This window comes from Squalius cephalus, assembly GCF_949319135.1.
Source record: "Squalius cephalus genome assembly, chromosome: 10".
In the NCBI taxonomy this organism is placed as follows: domain Eukaryota; kingdom Metazoa; phylum Chordata; class Actinopteri; order Cypriniformes; family Leuciscidae; genus Squalius; species Squalius cephalus.
This window is the reverse complement of record NC_137131.1, coordinates 27,275,005-27,296,509: the sequence shown is the minus strand read 5'-3', so window position 1 is coordinate 27,296,509 and position 21,505 is coordinate 27,275,005. Positions and strand designations below refer to the sequence as shown.

At 37.5% G+C, this 21,505-nt stretch overlaps 1 protein-coding gene across 1 annotated transcript in view; it reads right to left on the bottom strand.

Annotated features, from left to right (window-relative positions):
- Positions 1–2,054: 2,054 nt before the first annotated feature.
- nol11 (nucleolar protein 11) overlaps positions 2,055–21,505 on the bottom strand; it is an 85,494-nt gene continuing 66,043 nt past the window's right edge. Inside the window, exons 8-18 of the mRNA XM_079882588.1 lie at positions 18,155–18,231; positions 17,920–18,040; positions 17,719–17,816; positions 7,068–7,121; positions 5,481–5,665; positions 5,239–5,364; positions 4,848–5,072; positions 4,669–4,747; positions 4,303–4,395; positions 4,105–4,212; positions 2,055–4,005 (exon numbers count right to left, since the gene is read on the bottom strand). Of these exons, the coding sequence (XP_079738714.1) occupies positions 3,892–4,005; positions 4,105–4,212; positions 4,303–4,395; positions 4,669–4,747; positions 4,848–5,072; positions 5,239–5,364; positions 5,481–5,665; positions 7,068–7,121; positions 17,719–17,816; positions 17,920–18,040; positions 18,155–18,231 (1,280 nt within the window). The 3' untranslated portion in view covers positions 2,055–3,891. The remainder of the gene's footprint in view (positions 4,006–4,104; positions 4,213–4,302; positions 4,396–4,668; positions 4,748–4,847; positions 5,073–5,238; positions 5,365–5,480; positions 5,666–7,067; positions 7,122–17,718; positions 17,817–17,919; positions 18,041–18,154; positions 18,232–21,505) is intronic.

Genomic DNA, 21,505 nt, shown 5'->3' with positions numbered 1-21,505 from the left:
CGCCCATCGCGCATACAGCTCAACTAACGCGATCGTTATAAAGGTGTTTAAACAACAAAACACTTCCACTTGCATATATTTGACAATCGGAATATCAGATATTTCATGCCATATCTAACAAATTTGTAAATATTTTGAATAAAAAAGGAAAAATGACATAAAAGCAGATCATCATTCATTCAGCTCTGTTGCTGCTGCGGTGTGTCACGTGACACGCAATGACGCGTCACCATGGAAACCATAAAGTGACACATTCTAAATAACGGTCGCCTTGAAAAACTCACGCTGGTCAGTCAGAATATTTTAAACTTACGTGTGAAAGGGTTAAAGTTTTTCAACGTTGTAAACATAATACACGAATAAATAAATTGAAACATAATACATTAAAATTATAATGGAAGTTAAACTTAAAGCACGATCGTACAGCAGAGTAGTCACGTGGTGCGTCATTCTCTCCAAGATACGCTGCAGGGAAAATAAACATTTAATCTAATGCTCATGTATTTGTAGCCTACTTATCATTTTGATACTAGGGGGCTAAAGCTAATATAGACACTTACAGCATGTGTTGCCTTCATTATAAGGCTTTTAATTTTTTGCGGCTCCAGACAGATTTGTTTTGGTTTTTTTCGGTCCAATATGGCTCTTTCAACATTTTGGGTTGCCGACCCCTGGTCTAGGGAGAGGGAAGACTGCTTAGACTGCTGCCCCCGCGACCCGGCCCCAAATAAGATGATGGATGGATGGATGGATATTATGATTTTTGTCACTCGCCTAAACACCATGTATTATATTTAGGCCCTACACACACACTTTTGTCAACGCAGACACACATTGCTCTCAGACATCCACACATACTCAGAAACATCATTTTAGATCATTGAGCCATTAAAATGCTTCATAACAGTCAATAGTGCCCCTAGTGGAAACCAGGAAAATAACATGCATTTCCCCCCATAGGGAATACCTATGTAGTGACATCATCTGGTGGAATACACTATATAATGCAAATATAATGCTTTTGCTTCAAAATGAAAGGATGTTTCAACATAAGTCATGATTCACGTATTAATGACGGCCCCGGCTTTAAACGACGTTTTAATGGGTTTCAATGGGCCATTTTTGGTCATTATGGTGCTATATGTTCCTATTTGATCTACACAGTGTGTGTTATACATATTATGCAACATGGGATCAAAATTTTAAAATGTATCCAAAAAGTCACAATTTTGCCAAATTACTACCATTTGCAATAAAACAGCCAAAATGGTCAAAGAAATTAAACTGAAAATGACCAAAAATGTCCTAATGCAGCATGAGGGTTAAAGAGGTGTGTGAACTCGCAAGTACGATGTCAGGCACTGTAATTTGCTCTGGCCCCCTTCCTGTTCACAGGAGTGATGAGATACTTAGTAGATTGTCCTCACTCAATGGCTGGCTGTCTAAATGGTGTCTGCAAAATAATATAGAATTCATAGACAATTGGAAAAGTTTTTGGGGCAGACCTGACCTGTTGAAAAGAGATGGTATTCATCCCTCCTGGGATGGTGCTGCTCTTCTCTCTAGTAATATGGCACATACACTGTAAAAATAAAAGGTGCCTGGAGGAATCTTTTGGGGTTCTTCACTTTGCCACACCGGCGGAAACGTCTGTAGATCCTCTAGGTACCCTTTAAAAAGGGGTGGTTCTCTGAGGAACCACACAGGTTTCTTGAGGAACTCTTATATAGAAGCACTGTGTGGAACCAAATTTAAATTTTTAATTTTATGTTGTTACTATGGTTACCATTCATTTCTATTATAATAAACAAACATAACCAAATACAAAATTAGAATTATTACATATTTTAGATCCATTTTAACCCCTTAAGTGTCAACGGCCCACTGGTGGGCCCACAGCCATTACATATTAAAAACAATAATATCCTATACTAAACCTAAACTAGTCTTGACAAACTATATATATATCATTTGAAAGCTTACAATCTCTAGTTTTCATATGATTCATATCTCCTAAGGCGTGTGCAGACCTTTATTTTGATTTTTTTGGGGGTGGAAAGGTCTGAAAACGTTTTAAATATCAAGAAAAAAATGCAATGGAGCTTGGCTGTCATCTAGTGAAAAAGTTTGGTACCGCGCCCAAACAAAATCTTACTGAAAGCTCTTTTGTTTTAGACATCAACCTAAAATTTTGTTCAGAACAAATTTTATGTTGTTAAAACTTGTTTTACAAGTGCATTTTCATAAACAAAAATCTGCCAAACGTATTCTTTAAAACAAGACCAATCTTGCATCTATATTCCAAAGCATTCTTGAATTACAACCATACCATTTAAGTTCGGAATGTGCAGGTCTATGCAAAAAGGGGGGGGGGGGGGGGGGGGGGGACTTTCATAATTTAACCTTAACCTTCAGCAGACACATGAATCGAACTGATTCTTGAAAGAGGGGAATCGCACCAACTGTCTTCATATTTCATTTGACTGTTCAGTGACTGCAGGTGTCAGTTTTTAATCAAAAACTTCATATGACAGAAAACTTAAAGCAAGTGTTTATAGCATACATTTGTAAAACTTAGTGTCTTCCTGATTTAAACGCTGTTGAATTTGTGTGGTTTTGTTCTCTAAACCTGCTCTGCAGCTCTGAGTTTAATTTAGGGTTGAAGCTAAACTTTGAAGGTGGTGCTAAAGCAGTTTGAAATTCCTGTGACCAACAGAGCGTGTTCTCTGTGATGGATTTTTTAATTAATCATAACTAACATTTATTTTTCTTGCAGGAACAACATTCATATGCTTTTGAATCTTAAATGTTTCAAAATTCTTTGGCAAAAACTCATGACTGAGTATGCGAGTGTAAAAATAACATATATGGGAAATGAAACTAGACAGATGTCTAGGTTTGAAACCTTGTGATTATGAAGTAATCATTAAAACAGTTTGCTTCTACCTAGTAACAAGAGTTTGTCTATGAAGAACCAATCAAATTGTAGGGAAATTATGTAATGTATCATGTCATTTTCGCCATGCTCCTATTCTATAAAAACTGTTGTATTCCTGTTTGCTGGTGGGATTCTCTATGAAATTTGTCAGAGATCCTCCGGCCATGATTAAATCTTTTTGGGTGAGATTCTCTGGAGAACTGCTGGAGAACTCTCCCGGCCGTGATTAAAGCATTTAAAGGACATTCGCTGAAGTCTGTCTGTTTATTATTGCTGCTGCGCAGCAAGTTAGTTAAGGAAACAAGTTAGGGATTACTAACTCGGCCGACATCGACTGTAGACATGCTAGAGTATAAATATTATTGAACGGGGATGTCAACTGTAGACGAAACCCAGAGAAACTAACGTCGACTGTAGACGTTTGGGGACATCGATTGTAGACGAGACCCATGGGGATGTCGATTGTAGACGAGGCCCAGGTAGAGGTGCGAAATAGGGGAAAAATCTACCACATCTCCTTTGATTAAAGACCTTTTTTCAAATTATATTATTTGTTTAGTTAACAGTGCCACACAGTGCATATGTTTAAACATCAGGCTTCAGTTGACTTAATTTATAGATTTCACAAATTATACAAGTAGTCCAGTAGAGGCCATTACTAATGTTCAATTAATTTATAGAACATGAAGAGTGTTAAACATGTCTGTACCATATTTTATTAATTGAAAAAATTCTGCAAATGTATTGAAAACATTGACAACATTTTGCAAGAGATATCAGAAAACAATCTGGAAGTGTTACTTCAGTTTTTATTTCATAATTATTTTTGACGATTTTTTTGAAAAGAATTTCAATCCATTTTTTTCTAAAAACAAACCAAGAAAACTGCCAAAAACTGGCAGAAAACGTAAGCCATTGTCAGCATTTTATTAAAAATGATCTGTGCAAGTAATCTAAAAGAGCTCAATAACTTCTATGGAGTACATGCCAGTGTCTTCAGATTGTTTGGACTTTTTGAGCACTTGAAGACTTCCCTCAATTTTTCCCAGTTCAGCATACAGTTTCACCTGAAAAGGGTTGAAAAGGGACACATTTCATTGTTATTTCTGCTTCACAAAATACAAGAAATGTCATTTCCAATCAGCAGTAAAGGACCTGTGCTGTACCTGTGATCTCACAAACTTGTGAAGATCAGACACCAATCTTTTGGCTTCTGGTGCCACAGCCAAGACTGTGAAATGAGCATCTAGTAATAAGCAAATCCAGTCTATTATCTTTAAAAAAAAAAAAAAAAGAAAAAAGGTTAAAAAAGGTTAGACCTTTGCAAAATAAATATAATTGTTCAAAACTGTTTGATGACAGACCTGAGAAAAACTTGGTGTCCGTAGAGCTGGGATTTGTTTGTGGGCATCATGAGAATATTTGAGATAAAGGAAAAGTAGATACTGTAAAAAGACCTAAAAAAAATAATAATTGAGAAGGCAAAGGTCATTAAAGATTTTATTCTTCCCATTAAGCCTGTAACAAACTACTGATAATTAATCAACAAATAAGCAATATGCTTTAAAATAAAACATTCCACATCCAGCCTAATGTCCAGAGAGGCACTATTTTTTCACACTGGAGATAAAGGTCCTGAACATTTACCTCAGTTCCACAAATTGGGATACTAAATAATGGTAAACTCTATACCAACCTAGGCTAGATGTGTTTGTGTGTCAGATACTCACAATGACCTGCGGAACCGTGAGATCTTTTAGATGTGGCAGCAGGGGCTTGTTACTGTACGCTGTCTGCAGAACCTCATTTCTATCCGATAGGTTAAAGAAAACATACAACCAGAACAAAAAAATGGAAAAAAACAAAAAGCATGTTTTTTTTTGTTAAACACCATTTTGATGAAGGATACAGAAGAGCACCCTTGTGTAACCCCACAGGACAGCTCATAACCAGGGCTAAAGGATCTCTTTGAAGCATACTGCTGGGGGCATCAGATACATCAGTCTCTATTGCTGGGGGGCAGAAGCCATTCTGCTGCCCACCCTCCTCCTCCAATCCACTTTGAGTCAGCACTTTCATGAAGATGACACTCTCTGTGTCAAGATTCACAGTCTCAATCTCAGAGTCTGGAGTACTACAGTCAGACAAGAATTTTATAAAAGTTAGTTTCACATCAGTTCTCTTTAATAAGACATTTGTGCAAATTATCAAAAGCTTAGTGTTATTGGGTTACAGTGGCTCAGTTATTAAGAGTGTAATGGTCTGAATGTCATTCAGCAGCAGGTAAGCGCAGGACTCACCTGAGAATTGTTTTAAGACAAGCACAGGTGACAGCTTCAGGAATGTCAGAAAACATTTGGAAAGCAATCTGACAGAGATGGAAATCTTTCTTCACCATGGCCAGGGACAGCAGATCAGGGCACACACTGCATTTCCCCCCAAAACCCCCCCACAAAAACAAGACAATGAGCATAGATGCACAAAAAACACTAGTAGCTGGAAGACAACTGTTTCCACAGAGCTGATCATGTGTGGTCTTAACCTGTAGCAGAGGTACCGCGTTTCCAACAGCTGTAGAAATACAGCCTGAGGGTAGAAGTTGGCTTCTGTCTGGGATCTTGACACTAGCTCTAATGCCATCCTGCCCGTTGCCAGCTGGAGGTCAGTCTGAGTCGTCAGACGAATAAACTCCCCCACCTCTGCTTGTACATCCTCTACTGCACCAGTCTAGCAAAAACCACACAGTGCATCATTACAAACCACTGAACTATCAAAATTGCAAAGGCTGTTGTATATACATACACGTGAGTATATTTGACCTAATTTTTTTTTTTTTTTACTACATAACACCCAAATAAATATGTCTGTGTAAATAACCCCTTGGATCTTAATGTACTGTTGCCTTCTGGAGCATCTATGGGTTTTTAGCACATTTGGTAATAGTTGTGTTTGTATCCCTCAATTGTCTTTAGAGTTAAAACCTGGATCATATTGTAACTGCTGTGAAGAGCTCAAAAGTGAGGAAGATGCTGGAAAACCAAAGAGTATGCCAAGGCAAAAAGTACCAGGAGGAGTTTCTTAAATAGTGGGCAGTTTCATGACAAAGCAGGAACTCACAGTGTCTACACCAGACACAAATTTGTTGTCTTTCATCGTGTCATGTTGCCACAGCTTGAGGCTGGTCTACACTGGACGCAACAAAGCGACCATTGCAAATAAATTTTTTCTTCGGTGACAGTACCAGCGTGAGTGCTTGAAGTACGTCAAAAATAGAACGGGGCAGCAGTTTACTGTCAAGAATATGTTGCGTCACATCACATATCCAGTGTAGACAGCATCACTGATTATAATGGGTTCTATTTGCTTTTGTCACGTCTGGTGTAATGCACAATTATCAAAAAATGGTAACACTTCACAATAAGGTCTCATTTGTTAACATTAGTTAATGCAATAACTAACATGAACTAACAAAGAATATATTCTTACAGCATCTCTTACCATTTGTTAATGTTAGTTAATAAAAATGTTCAAGTTAGTCCACAGTGCATTAACTAATGTTAACAGATACAACTTTTAATCTTAGTAAATGTTCATTTCAACCTTTCCTAAAACATTAAGACTAATAAATGATTTAGAAGTATTGTTCACTGTTAGTTAATGTTAACTAATGTAGTTAAGTAATGTTAACAAATGAAACCTTATTGTAAAGTGTTAGCAAAAAATATTAAGCAAGCTACACAAACCATAAGAACCAAGACATTGAACCAGCTAACGAGTGTTAATTCAGTTATTTTGTTGAGAAATTGTATGTATATGTAGTATGTGAATATGTTTATGTATAGTGCTGTACTTTTGTGTAAAAAAAATTATTTTTTTTTTGATAAACATCTTGCAGACTCTTTAAGGGGTATGCAAACTTGAGTACATCTGTGTGTATATATTTTAGTAAAAATACATAATGGCAAATAAGCTAACAGTTAAACAACTACACAACTGTGGACATGTATTTGAATTATCGGATTAGCCATGTAGGAATTTGTGTGATTACAAGATCTAACTTATCTTGAATATATCAAGTGACTAAAAATGGCAGAAACGTCTTTTTTGTATATGACAGACAGCCTTATACCTTAATGTGTTCTATAAGTTGATCCACTGTTAGTGCAGACTTGACAACAGAAGTCTGCAAGAAAAAGTAAAGCAGAATATATTAAGTGACAAAAATAGTCAGAATCAATACATTTGAAACATTAAATTATATTTGAGTGCACATTTATATGTACAAACAATTATTAGGCTATTTTCATGGTGAAAATCAATCAAATTATTAAAATACAAAATTAAAGATATTTAAGACCAATTTTTGGTAAAATTCTATAACTAAATTTGGATTAACATGTTTAAAAACATTCAAGTGTATCAACAATTTTCTCAGAGAGGTACAAATTACAACTTCAAATGTTTGACAAACAATGAGCTCTGTTTTCAATTCAAAGTAAATTCGATTCATTCATTGCTATAGGAGAGAAAGAATTCTCTAAACTCGTTAAATCATCTAAAAATCGACATGCATGTTAGACCCTATATCGACTAAGCTATTGAAAGAGATGCTTCCAGAGGTCATAGATATTTTGTCATTAGGATACGTACCAAAAACTTTTAAGCTGGCTATTAAACTGCTTGTTAAAAAAAAAACGACTTCATCCTACAGAATTAATCAATTACAGGCCGATTTCAAATATACCTTTTCTGTCAAAGATACTAGAAAAGGCAGTATCCTCACAACTATGTTCCTTTTTAGAAAGAAATGGTATCTGCAAGGATTTCCAGTCAGGATTTAGACCATACTATAGTACTGAGACAGCTCTGTCACAAATTATTTGATCTCTATTAGTGTTGCTTGACCTTAGTGCTGCATTTGACACCTTGACTAGGGGTGTGACGAGACACTTATCTCACAAGAACAAGACATGAGATTGGGTTCAAATTGAACGAGACAAGATTTTTGCACAATATTTTATAGAAATCCTCAACGACAAAATTCATGATTAGAAAAATATCACATGTCTGCAGGAGCATTTTGATTTTTTTTTTAACTAATAGTCTTGTAATGTATGTCATTTCAGTTCTACTTTATCAGTATAAATTATCAAATGCATTGAAAGATAACAATATACAAGCACTGTAAAAGGTTTTGCCACAAACTCAACTGATTTCTTCTGTATTATTTCACATGAGTCACTTCAGACCTTAGTGTACTAAGACTTAGTGTATGAGCTTCCAGAACTTCTGATTGAGGCTGTGTGTGACCTCCTAATTGAACTAATTTCCACAAATTTAACAGAAATAAAAACAGTATAAGTAACAAAAATAAATAACAGTTTTCTCTTAGTCTTAAGTGAAAACCATAATCAAAGTACTGTAGCGCACAGACTCTTTATAATTGTTGTGAAATTGCAGTTTTATTTTGCACTGGCAGTTATAGGGTTAATGCGGTGAGTTCGGAAAAGGCCAGGCAGAGAGAAATGACATGAGCGAGTGAGTTAAGCTGGTGCGTTTGTGTACAGTTGTTCTTGCGTTCTGATTAAAAGTTCAGAAACGGAGCCTCCCTTGTCTGTCGTTCTTCAGACGTTACAGTAGCCTACTCTCTCAATATTCAAAGTGCAAACAGACACCAGAACCACAACTACACAGTCCAGAGATAGGTTTGATATTGGGAGACAGATATTGCATGAAGCCTAATTTGCACGCATCAGGGAAGCTCACGTTTCAATTTCGGCCCCCGATCGCGCATACTCCGTGTACAGGGAGCAGCGGTGCTGAGCGCGCATTCTACAAGATAAGACATTTGTCATCCACCATCATCACACGATCAGTGAACCGAGATTCCTGCTGCACTGCGTACGACTGCAGCTCGTGCTGGCTGAGCAGAGCAGACGTTTACAATGTTTCTATAAAACAATGTTTTACAATGTTTCTGTTTTTCTATAAACACAGCAAAACAACAATGAAGGCGTAATGTAATGTGAATGTAGCGATGGGATATTCTATGCTAATTTCACCCTCGCGCTCCATCATGGCGATATCACGAGACAGCTTTTCAATCGACGAGAAATCTCGTCACATTTTAGTCTCGCGAGATCTCGTGCACACCCCTACTATTGACCACAACATTCTTTTGAATAGACTCAAATTATGTTGGCATTAGTGTAATTGCATTGGCATGGTTCAAATCATGCTTATCTAACCTTTATCAGTTTGTAGTAGTAAACGAAGAGATGCCATATTGATCACAAGTTCAGTATGGAGTACCACAGTACTAAGATTGCTGTTCACTCTACATGCTACTCTAGGGAGATGATATTAGGAAGCATGGGATTAGTTTTCACTGTTATGCTGATGATACTAAGCTGTATATTTCTTCTCGCCCCGACGAAACTAACCAATTCACAAAATTAACGTAATGCATAGCTGATAAAAAAAAAAAAACTAGATGACTAGTAATTTCCTATTAAATTCTGAAAAAACAGAGATTCCAATTATTGGACCAAAAACCTCTGCACCTAATAACCTAGAATACTGTCTAACTGTGTGTTCACACCGTCGCCAGCAAGAAAGTGGCCATTAATTTTCAATGCGAGCCGGCGGGCGAGGGCGAGGGTGTCGATGAGAGTTGAAGTCAGCTCAACTTTATGGTAATGAGCTATGTTCTCTTTCCAGCAAAAAAGAAAAATGTTTTTTTTTTTTTTCGTTTTTTTTCAACCTAAGTTATAGGTTATAGGTTCGGTTATAGATTATAAGTTATAGGTTCGGCAGCAACCAATCGGAATGTAGAAATCCTCCACTTGAGGATTCCAGAGAACACAGTCCTGTAAACTTTGGTTCCGACCACATTAGTTCCCAAGCAAAATGGAGGAGAGGTAAGGCGCGCAACACTATTTATAGGCAACATTTTCGCTAGAACGCTTGTTTTTCAATGGGAATGCAAATTAGACTAGCAATTAACCATGAACACAAAAGCCACACCACACAAATGGCTTTTAATTGATTTATTTCGTAAGCAAACATGTCACTATAATTGTTACGTTCTTTCCATCGTTCAATTTCTTACTTTCACATTTAAAAGATTTCACGAGGTTAACTTATACCCTACTTGTGGGAAGTCTGCACAAATAACGATCAACATGCTTATTTGCTTCGCGGCCCATTTAAATAAAGTTTAAAAAAAGACCAAGCATTCAATCTACGTCAGAGCGTACATGAATATTAATACGGCATTGTTGGCAGGGTGGCGGTGAACGCACAGTAACACTTGATGGCTGCTCTGTCAAGTCTTCGTGCATGGGTCACCACATGATTATTTGATTAACAGAAAAAAAAAAAATGGTTTGGATTATTCATATTTATTTTAAATCCTAAAAGTTTAAAGTTTAGATCAAGAAATTCACTAAATGTAGCTTCAAAACATGCAATCAATAATAAAGTAATAAACGAGAACAAAGAATCACATCACAGGTGTAAGACTGTAGAAAATAAAAAATGCCGGGCCATCTGGTTGAGGAACGACTGCATATTCGTCTACTATCCAATATGTTAGTTCCGCCTAACATATTGGAATTCAATGTATACTTAGACTGTAGGCTAATAATGGGTTTTCTGTTCAGAACAACAGTGTTATTAGACCAATCTAAATAGCGTGAGCCTCAACCTGATTATTGTAATATTCTAAGTGTAGGAAACCTTGGCATGATTATACAAAAGTTACCATTAGAAGTTAAGTTGGTCAGCTTATTTCTATGGTTATGGTCGTGACCTCTGGTTAGATATAGTTTTACTATAGTTACCATAGTTCTACCAAGTGAGTACAGATCTATGGTGAAGGGGGGGATTCTGGAATCCACTGCTGCTTCAGTGCATCTAATGAGTGATTATAAATCAAGGTATTAAATCAATATTTTTCCTTCTAAAAATCACGAGTTGAGACTTCTCTAGGCTTATGAGATTTTACTTTGTTATAGAAGTCACCAGCATGATTATCGAAAATGTTCTTTTCATGTATTTTCTAATGTCTGTATTTGATATCTGAATGCAGTAAACAGTATTTGCTCATTTAGCCCGGATTCCAGATTGGATTGGTTCTAGTGGAAAAAAACGTCCATGTTTGGTAAGGCTGATCAATAGTATTATTGATTGATTAAATTAAATTAAATATCCCCAACTGAGCAAGCCAAAGGCAACAGTGTGAGTCTTGAAGTTGACTTTTGCCTGATGAAACTGGAAACCATCTTCAGAAAAATTCTCTTTAATTTATTATAATTCTGACTCCGGGTCTTAATTAATCATATCTGGTCCTTGGGTCTTTAACTGTAAATCCCCTAACAATGGGGACTACATAATATACTTTTAAGTGAGTACAGATCTATGGGGACTACATAATATACTTTCAGAAATTAACAAGCATGGTGCAGTTACCTAAAAAGTAGTAGTTAATCGCCTCTGTTAATGACCAAGACTGACGAGCTTATGATTATGAGATAATATACCCGGCCGGTGCGAGACTCAAAGTGTTATAGGAATCCAGATGAACGAGTGTAATTTCAATAAAGAGTTAAATAGAATAATCAAACGTTAGATCCAAACAGTGGCATTTTAATGTCCTTGTTGCATTATGAGGGATGTGCGACGACTCACTCAGCTTTGGATTCCATCCCAACACAGAAGCCTACTCTGAATGACCTTAACCTGCCCCAAACCCTGGAGGTGGTAAACTATCTTTAAGGGCGTTTTCACACTGGCAGTTTGTTCAGAACGGGGCACGGTTCGCATGGTAATGTGAAAACGGTCATGCAGACCATGGCACGCACAGGGGTACCAAAAACCAGAGACAACCTGAAGGAGGTGGTATGAGTTTGGCAGCACTCGAACTGTGCCACGTTTCGTGTGATTGTGAAAGCAACAAGGACACAGATGAGCACTAGTTCAGGATGTAAAGTAACCTGTGCATGTGTTCTATCGGTTTACAATGTATTTAGTTCAATAAAACATGTGAGGGATGATAGTGTTTCTGATTTACCTTTGATACAAGCGAGAGTGAGCCTGCAATGTAAGCGAGTGCAATCAGGGCAGCAAATAAACGGCAATCCACTCTCTCCTCAAAAGTGTCTTTGCAAACAGCAGAAAGCCACCTTCACGAAACACAACTGTGCATAATTGCACCAATGTAATAAAAAACAATATATTGACCGCGTTTGTTTTCTATCATGCGGCATGCACGTTTCTGATGGTGTAAAATTAAAGCAAATGCACCAAGGTTTGACAGCATCAAGTTGAGTGTGAAACCAGACCAACGCTGCGGAGGACACCGGGAACAATCGCTCTTGTACCGCAGCAAACGTGCCCAGTGTAAAAAACGCCCTAAGAATAAGGGAAGCAAAGCACACTGTGGCATTACAGACGCATTTCACTTCTGTCAATTGCTAGAAAGATCCTTGCAAGAACTATTCTTGATAGGCTGATCAACTATCTCCGAGAAATCCTTGTAAGAGACTCAGTGTGGCTTCCCACCTGGTCATAGCATCGTCAACATGGTCTTCACAGTCAGACAGATCCAGGAAAAATAGATTTCTAAGCGGTTTTCATTTACATTAAATCTTTTGACACCATAACCAGAAGCACTGTGGACCATTCTAGCAGAGTTTGAATGCCCAAGAATGTTCACAAATCTGATCTGCCTCTTTCATGACCAGATGACGGGCCTTGTCCTCTCCAATGGAGCTTCTTCATTCCCTTTTGCTATTTTAAATGGGGTTAAGCAAGGATGTGTGCTTGCTCCTAATCCTTTTCAACCTGTTCTTCAACTGTGTCCTGGCACATGCTCTACAATGACTCGAGAGAGGAGTGTACCTGTGATACAGAATTGATGGTTCCTCCTTTGATCTCCGGAGACTGAATACAAAATCTAAGACAATCGAACGGCTGATGCACTGTTTGCTGATTGATGACTGTGCCCTTATGGCACATTCATAGTTGGCTCTCCAAGTCAAAGTGGACAGATATGTGGAAGATGCCCATCTGTTTGGCCTCACAAGTCTTAGTAAGACTGGTAAGTCTTATTCCAGCATGCTTCTGCTGCATTGATCTAGATCAGTACTGAACACTGCTCCTGGAGGGCTACCATCCTGCAGAGCTTAACTCCAACAATAATCAGACATAACCTAACCACCTAATTAAGGTTAAATGTTTTCAACTAGTTTAATTAAGTTCAGGATTACTTGAAAACAGCCAGTTTTATGCCGAACGTCACAAGAACAGACAGGAAAACTAGTTTTATCAAATCCGGTTGTCAGGGCAAGTGTTAAAGGGATAGTTCACCCAAAAATGAAAATAAGCCCATGATTTACTCACCCTCAAGTCATCCTAGGTGTATATGACATTCTTATTTCAGACGAATACAATTGAAGTTACATTTATAAAGTTGGAAGAGCCAGGACATTTTTTTGAAGGCAGTGAATGGCCGTATATTGTTTGAAATCCATTAAAGTGCATACATCCATGCTAAAAGTAATCCACACGGCTCTGGGGGTTTAATAAAGGCCTTCTGAAGTGAAGTTCATGTAAGAAAAATATCCATATTTAAAATTTTATCGACTAAAATAACTTGCTTCCGGCAGACGGCCTATGCAAGTCGACTTGCACCAAAAGAGTAACACTTGATGTATGACGTAGGATGTAGGAGTAGCGTAAGCTTTGACACCTCTCGCGGATCAAACAAACAGGGCTGGCTTTTTTTCACTAATAACGGAATATTGACAGAACGCAAAATGCATAACTCTGAAGCACGGACAAGCAGTGCCCGGACAGTCTGTGGTGTGCGCATAACAGAGACGCATTATGGCTGAGCGCGAAATTCAAACGGCACCCTCTTCATTAAAAGTTAATGTATGGAAAATTGCCAATTTCATTGTGACCTATTTTTTAAAAAGTTACATTTTTACTGTGCTCTCTGCAGATGTTCATTTACTTTTTTGTATAAGCTGTTTTTGATTGTGGTATACAGCAAAAATTTTAATTCATAACTCTTTATTATTTAGTTGTGTATAAGAGCGGTTTTGTATTTTACTAATTATTCAGAATATGGGCAAGTCCACAAGCATTATTTTTGTACAAAAGCTGCTGGTACATAATTCTATATTTTTGAATGAAAGCTGTTTGTGATTTTGCTATGGCAAAATGTTTATTTGTTTTTGTCTGAAGGATTATATTGGTCATTGCACATAGGAGGATGTTGGTTAGAAGTCTAAACTTTACAAAGAATACCACTTTTTATCACTTTTGTTTTTATGATACATATCAAATTAAATATTAGCTTAAATATGCATTGGTCCCAGACAAAAATTTCTGCTTTATGATTGCGAAGAAATATTTCTACAAATATTTATTTTTTATATATTATTTCACAAAACAGTCAAGTCACATATCACAAGAAAGCTCTCATTCTAAGGAATTTGGCGATATAGTTTATTTCATTGTGAGAAAATCATAGATCGAAATATCTTCAAAAGAATCGCACAGTGAAATAGAATCAAACAGAGATGACAGAGAAAAGTATTACATTCCAACTCCGATGACGGCTTCAGTCAGCCGCAAACAGCCACATAATCTATATCAGTCCTTTTAGCTTAGGATGTTATCTTTCAAATGAGACCATTTTCACGTTTCTGTGAGCTTTCGTTGGTAAGAAAAACCTTTTCGAATGAACTGAGAGGAGACGTGCTCTGAGCGCAGGACACCGAATCTCCAAGCCAACTTTAAACAGGGTGCTAGCCTTACTTGTGCTACTGCTAAGACAAGTATTTAGTATACATATCTAACCGGATATAAGCTCGCGTCACACATCGAGATGGTCCTCACAGTCGGATCCAGATCCAACTCCTCCCACCTTACATATACCTAAACCTACCCATCTCCACCCCCTGATCCCTAAACCCACCCCTAAACCTACCCATCTCCACCCCCTAATCCCTAAACCCACCCCTAAACCTACCAATCTCCACCCCTTATATCTGGATCCAACTCCGCCCCCTGGATCTCGTGTACTGTATTGAGGAGCTACTGCATACATCAGGCGGACCTTTCACAAGAGGAGATTCTGACCGAGGCGAGTTCAAGAGACAGACGTGCCCCCATCACTTCCGGGTGAGAGCGCGAGCTCTCTGTTGACTGAAATCTCCGCGAGTCAACTGGTTTGATTTCTATAATTGCATCTAGAAAGATAAAAGCATCAAAGATAAAGGAATCATGGGTGCGCCTTTTGGAGACGCACTGTGCGTTTTGGTATGTATAACCTTATGGTTTTTCAGCATTTACAATGTTAACACACATTTTTTGATAAAGTTATTGTTAGTTTGAAATGTGAAAGCACAACAACAAATCTGATAAACTATTATTTGAAAATAAATGTCAAACGTTTTGGATATGGAAAGTATGATTGCGCAATAATTTCCAACTTTGCATAAGTTGAATAAAATGGTCATTTCAGTAAATCTACATTTTGATATTGTGAAATGGATATTATTACAGTGCAGAAACTATGTATAAACAGTGATTTCTTTGTTCCAGGTTCTGTTGAAGATTGGCACTGTGGGGACTGTTGGCACAGCTGGCATCAGATCTCCAGGAGGCTGGCCGGTGATGTTGAGGTGATGCACAACACAGGTGACAAAACTGATGCACATATAATGAATTATATAAATCTGGAGGATGAGGATGTTGTTCTAGATTGTAATAGACACAGATTTTAGGCATTTAATTTGTAAAATGATAAGTCTTGTATCTTCTGAAAGAATAAAATGATCAAAATCATAAAGCGCCTATTTTTTTTATTTTATTATTATTATTATAGCACAGACAACATACTATAATATTTATCACATTCAGCAGTGTTTTATATAATTTCAAAGTGTTTTCTGTAAAATTACACTCGAATATTGCATATATACCACTGGATATGGGTATGAGCAGAGTTTAGATTTGGGTAGGTGGAAATTACATTAAAAAAAGGTAATATTCCTCCCTTCAGATTAATATGAACATCTTTTTCATTTTTTATTATAGAGAAAAAACACTTTTTTCCAGTGTTTGCTGGCATCTAGAGGAAACAGCCACAATTGTCTGCATGGTGCTAGAGCCCACAGGGCCTGAGTTATACACTTTCAAAAATGAATTTAAAATAAAAAAAATAAAAAAAAAAGCTTTTTGGGGGGGTTTATTACAGCTCAGACAACATATATTTAAATGTTTATCACTTTTAGCACTGATTTATGAAACTGCAAAGGATTTCCTGTAAAATTACACCAAAATTGTAGCCTGGTTAAAACCAGACCATTCTCAGTAGTAACTGAGTCATGGTCTGGCAAAGCTTCATTAATAACTCATTTCCAAAGGGGCATCACCAACGGACGTCGCTCAAATGCCTCTGGGCGCAATTGGATAGACCTAAAACCAATCAGAGCGATCGTCATCGTGTAAAGCCATATGCTGCGTCCCAATTTGCCCAAGTTACACTACGCCATAAAAGTATGTACTCTTTTTGTGAAGAAAAGGTATTTACTTTTGAATGTGTAGCAAAAAAGTAGGCAAGCTTTGGGACATACTACTTTGTCATCTTTATCGGACGGATCTGTCGCGTGCATCCTGTCACTTAAACTGCCCTGTCAATCATCTTGTCACAGTTAAAATCCTCTATTAATTCTAATTTAATTTCCTACCGTTTCAGAGAGAAATGTAGAAGCACGTTCATCTGCCAGTGGGTCTTTCATGGAGACTGTCCTCATGTGTTTGCAATTTGAATATAATAATGCATTTAAAAGTTGCTGCGCTTCACCAACGGACGTCGCTCAAATGCCTCTGGGCGCAATTGGATAGACCTAAAACCAATCAGAGCGATCGTCATTATGTAAAGCCCGCCCCAACGTTTCTGATTGGTGCCGCAATTTCTACGGATTAGAAATGAGCTTGAATGAGCTCTTTGCCAGAATACTTGCAGAGCAAATCTAAATTTGCCGGAAGTTGTCTGGGTTTTCCCAGGCTACCAAAATTGTCTATTTTGAAAAAATGTGGAAATGGGAGGCTTTTCAATTTGGGTAGGCAAATCCAGGCGGAAACCACCAAAAATGGTCCAGGAGCTATACGAATGTTAGCGACAAGAAAAATAAATGGTCAATTCTCACTATTAATTACTAGGATATTGGCTGTTTATTAATACTTAAACCACATATTAATGCCTTATTCTCAATGACCGTATTCAACATCCCTTAATCCTACCAAATTCACACCTAATACCTTAACTTAACATCTACCTTACTAACTATTAATAAGCAGTAATTAGGAGTTTGAGGTAAAAGTCATAGTTAATAGTGAGAATTGGACCCCAATCTAAAGTGTGACCAAATAAACTTATATCAACCTGCATATGCAGTGGACATTGGTTATGCTCATCCTTGGTAGCTCCTTTGAAGGCATCTTGAGTAAAAGAGCTCAATATTTAACATATAACGTACAAAAGACTTGAACTGGAAGTGATGTGACCTGTCATTCAGAATATGGACTTTTTTGCACATAACCTGTAATTTGCAGTATACTTGGCAGCATGAAAAACTAAACTTGTATTGTGAATAGGTATTAAAGCAAGAGAAGAGCCCTTCCACATAATACTCTGCATGTACTGCCCCACTGCAAAAACAGAAATCTGTAGGAAAAACTGGTTTAGTTGAGTTTCTTACATGTCTTGTTGACATCCTGCTCTTGATTCCTGGTGTCTGTGTGATGTCACCATGAGGCTGGGCAGTCCAGGAAGACAAAAGGCTGCATGACTTGGATTCTGACAAAGAGACAAAACGTCTTGACATGTTTTGCCACATTTCATATCCGTTACTCTAGAAAAGAATATGGCAGACGTTTCATATTTCAACAAAAGTCTTTACCACTCCGACTCTGCTTCAGTTTTCCCATGGTAGCCGCGAGAGATGACTTCTGGCACTCAAAAGGAATTACTGACAGCATCTTCCCATGAGGGACGTACAGATTCCCAGAATAACACCACAACTGTATTCAGGAGAAAGTGTTTCACTACAGTATTAAACACATGTATTAACTTTGTGAATAATAATAATAATAATAAAAATAAAAACAAAAATAAAAATAAAAATAAAAACACACCTGACTACAGATCCTTCCTGACATTTCTTTACTAGCCTGAAGAGTTTGGAAATGCGTGTTCCAGATGCAAAGGTAATCTACGAATGACAACATTCCAATGATCATTGCACCAATCAGATATCAAGTGATAGAGAGAGGAATAAAAAAAAATCCAGCACTAAATGTCATTGATAAGAATGTGAAGAGTATGGGTGTCATCTTCATTTTATATAGCGCTTTTAACAATGTAGATTGTTCCAAAGCAGCTTTACATTGATAATAGGAAATTAAAGTAAAGTGTTTTTGGCTTTATAGCAGCTCTAGAATTTGATTGACAACTTCTGGGATTTTATTGATAATAGTAAGTAGAAGATAACCAAGGAGTATAGGGCTAGGCGATAAACAATTTATTGAAATTCATTTTCCTCAATTATAACAAGTTTAATAAATGTTCAATATTATGTTTGCACGCCAAACATGGAACGAAACAGCTTTACTTGTTTGATCCGCGTTACACATACCATTTATCAGCCTGGCTCAAACGGCAGCACAGTGCGATCTTACGATAGCAAATGAGTTTACTCGCTGAGCGTTTTGATCACGTGACCACTAAACAAGCATCTTTTTGCACTTGAACGGGGACACACACAAATGTCAAAATATTCTCAAACACAGTCGGTTACGTCTTAAAATGAACGTAAACAGTTGCAGGGCTCGAAATTAACTTTTTTACTTGGTAGCACTGGTGCTCCCAACTTCAAAAAGTTAGGAGCACCAGCAAAAATTTAGGAACACCCACCAAAAATTAAGGAGCACCACAACTACAAATTACACATTAACAGATTTCATTTCACTGGGGCTTTTCACATACTGTTGCCAAGATTTGAAATTTGGTCTTCTGGCTCTATACCATCTCACCCCGGTGATATTGGCACATGATTTTTCATTTGCATACGTCATGTTAATCGCAACTCCGTTCTTTTTCCATGAGCTGCAACATAGGTTTAAATTTAGTGAAGGCAAGCTCTTCTTTGGCGATGGTGTATGCGGTGTTATATTTGACGTATAATTAGCTCTGCCAATAGAGCGGAACAACCAGCAGCATACTGCCGATTAAAAGCCTTAATAATCGAACCTGATGAACCTGATTTGTTTGCCACACACCTGTCCCTGCATTTTTTGCTTGGCACTTGGCACTCTATTGCTATTAATATACTGTATTAATCTTTGTTAATCTTAGTTAATAAAAATACAGCTGTTCATTGTTTGTTCATGTTACTTAACAGTGCATTAACTATGTTAACAAATAAAAAAAATTATTTCAATAATGTAGGCTATTAGTAGCCTAAATGTTGAAATTAACATTAACAATGATGAACAAATTAAGGTGCAGTTTATTAATAGTACATGTTAACTAATGTAGTTAACTAGAATTTAATAAATGGAACATTATTGTAAAGTGTTACCGATTTGTTATACACCGATTCAGACGTCTCGTGAGTTCAGTGTTGGACAGATCAGTTGTTTTAACCATTCATTAAAGTGAATCGGTTCAAATGAGTCATTAGTTCGCGAATCGGACGTGTCATTAGTGGACGTGTAGCCTACGTGCGTTGTGTGATTATCCCGGCAGTTTATTTTTTAGCACAATTCACACTCCGCGGTAATTCAGGAGAAAAAAAAGCTCAGAATTCTCCATGTGAAACTTTGGTTTTCCGCCCTTTTTTTATCGTGTCAAATTATTTTGATTAATATGCGTGAGGGAGAGAGAGCACTATTCTACATCACTCACCGATCAAATAAGGCTTTGGCGGCCGCCCAAAAAAATTCACTGCAGGAAAACCCCTGGATTGGCAGTGGCGTAACTTTGTTTTAAAAAGTGGGTGGGACGGGGGGGGTAACACAATGCTTAATCATAAAACACATGTACAATAACATTACGATGTCCAGCAATCGATTTAAATAGTACATTGATTGGGTTTAAGTGGTCGTTCAATGAGGCCTATTATATGTTGATCCGACTATTTTAAGCGTGTATTTATGTGGTCAAGGGGTAGAACTTTTGCCAAGCGTGTCAGAGGTTCTGGGTTCTAATCTGCACTCATATAGTTTTTTTTGTTTTTGTTTTTCTCATCAAAACCGATTATGTTTTTCAGTGGTTGTATATCAGGCAGGGACACTTTGTGTGCAATTTGTTTTCTAATTTCACCAGAACGAATAGAGTCTCTCCACAACGGATTGAAGCGCGCGTCCGAGTGAAGACTGTGCGCGAGCCAGAAACAAACATAGTATCCGTGCCACTGATCGCAGCGGCAACGCGCACTTTGATCAGTTGATTTAAAAAACACCACATTTCAGCACTAGATCGCCTCTTATTTAAAAAACGAACGAAATGAATGCTCTGCTAGTTAACTGGAGATGTTTTGTTTATTTGTATTGGTACATTCGTGCCGTGAGATGTTTCACAAGTGGTGGGGACAATATCGACCTTAGAAAATAGTAGGGATGGCCCGATACCGATACTGGCATCGGGCCGATACTGTCCTCATATACTCGTACTCATACAAATTCGCCGATACCGCGCACCGATACCACGTACATTTTGCGAGCACATCCCTTTAAACAGACATCAGTGGAAAGTTTGTTCAGTCAGATGTCAATGGCAAAGAAAATAAAACATGTAGCTTATTAATGTTAACTGACAAGAGAGAGAGAGAGAGAGAGAGCAAGCGCACTTCTGTTGAATGCTCTTGATTGCTGATCATTCACTCAGCACATATTTGGATGAAAACTAAATCGTATTTGTAAGTAAAGTAAAACATGAACTGTTACCTGATTTAAGTATAACGAGTGTTTCCCTACATTATTACAGGACGTGTGCAGGTCAAGAAGTTCCATGAACGCAAACATCCAAAGCGCGCACCCTGCAAACCAGCGTCTCAGTGCGCGAATACTGAATTAAATTGTCTTTCACGTCTTGCGCTTGTATGGACGAATTCACACAAAATTATGTAATAACGCCCGTCTTGGCGAGTATGTGCAAACAAAGTTGGTTATATCTCAAATGAACGTAGCCATGTTCAAATGCGGTCCGTGTGTTCGGTCTTAAAGGGGCAGCAGTTTGATAAACCTGCTTCTGTGTTTTAATGTTAATCAAACAAAGGACAAAGAAATACTCACTGCTCTTGACTAAACAGGCTACCCTTTTCAACTTTACAAAAATATCCATCTATATATAATTTATACAGTAATGAATATGCTTTTTTCAGATTTGATTACTTTATTCAAATTTCTGTACCTGTTAGATCTACCTGAAAAACTCTAAAAACACTGTTTATTTCATTTGTAGCCTTTCTTTGTTCTATTGTATTT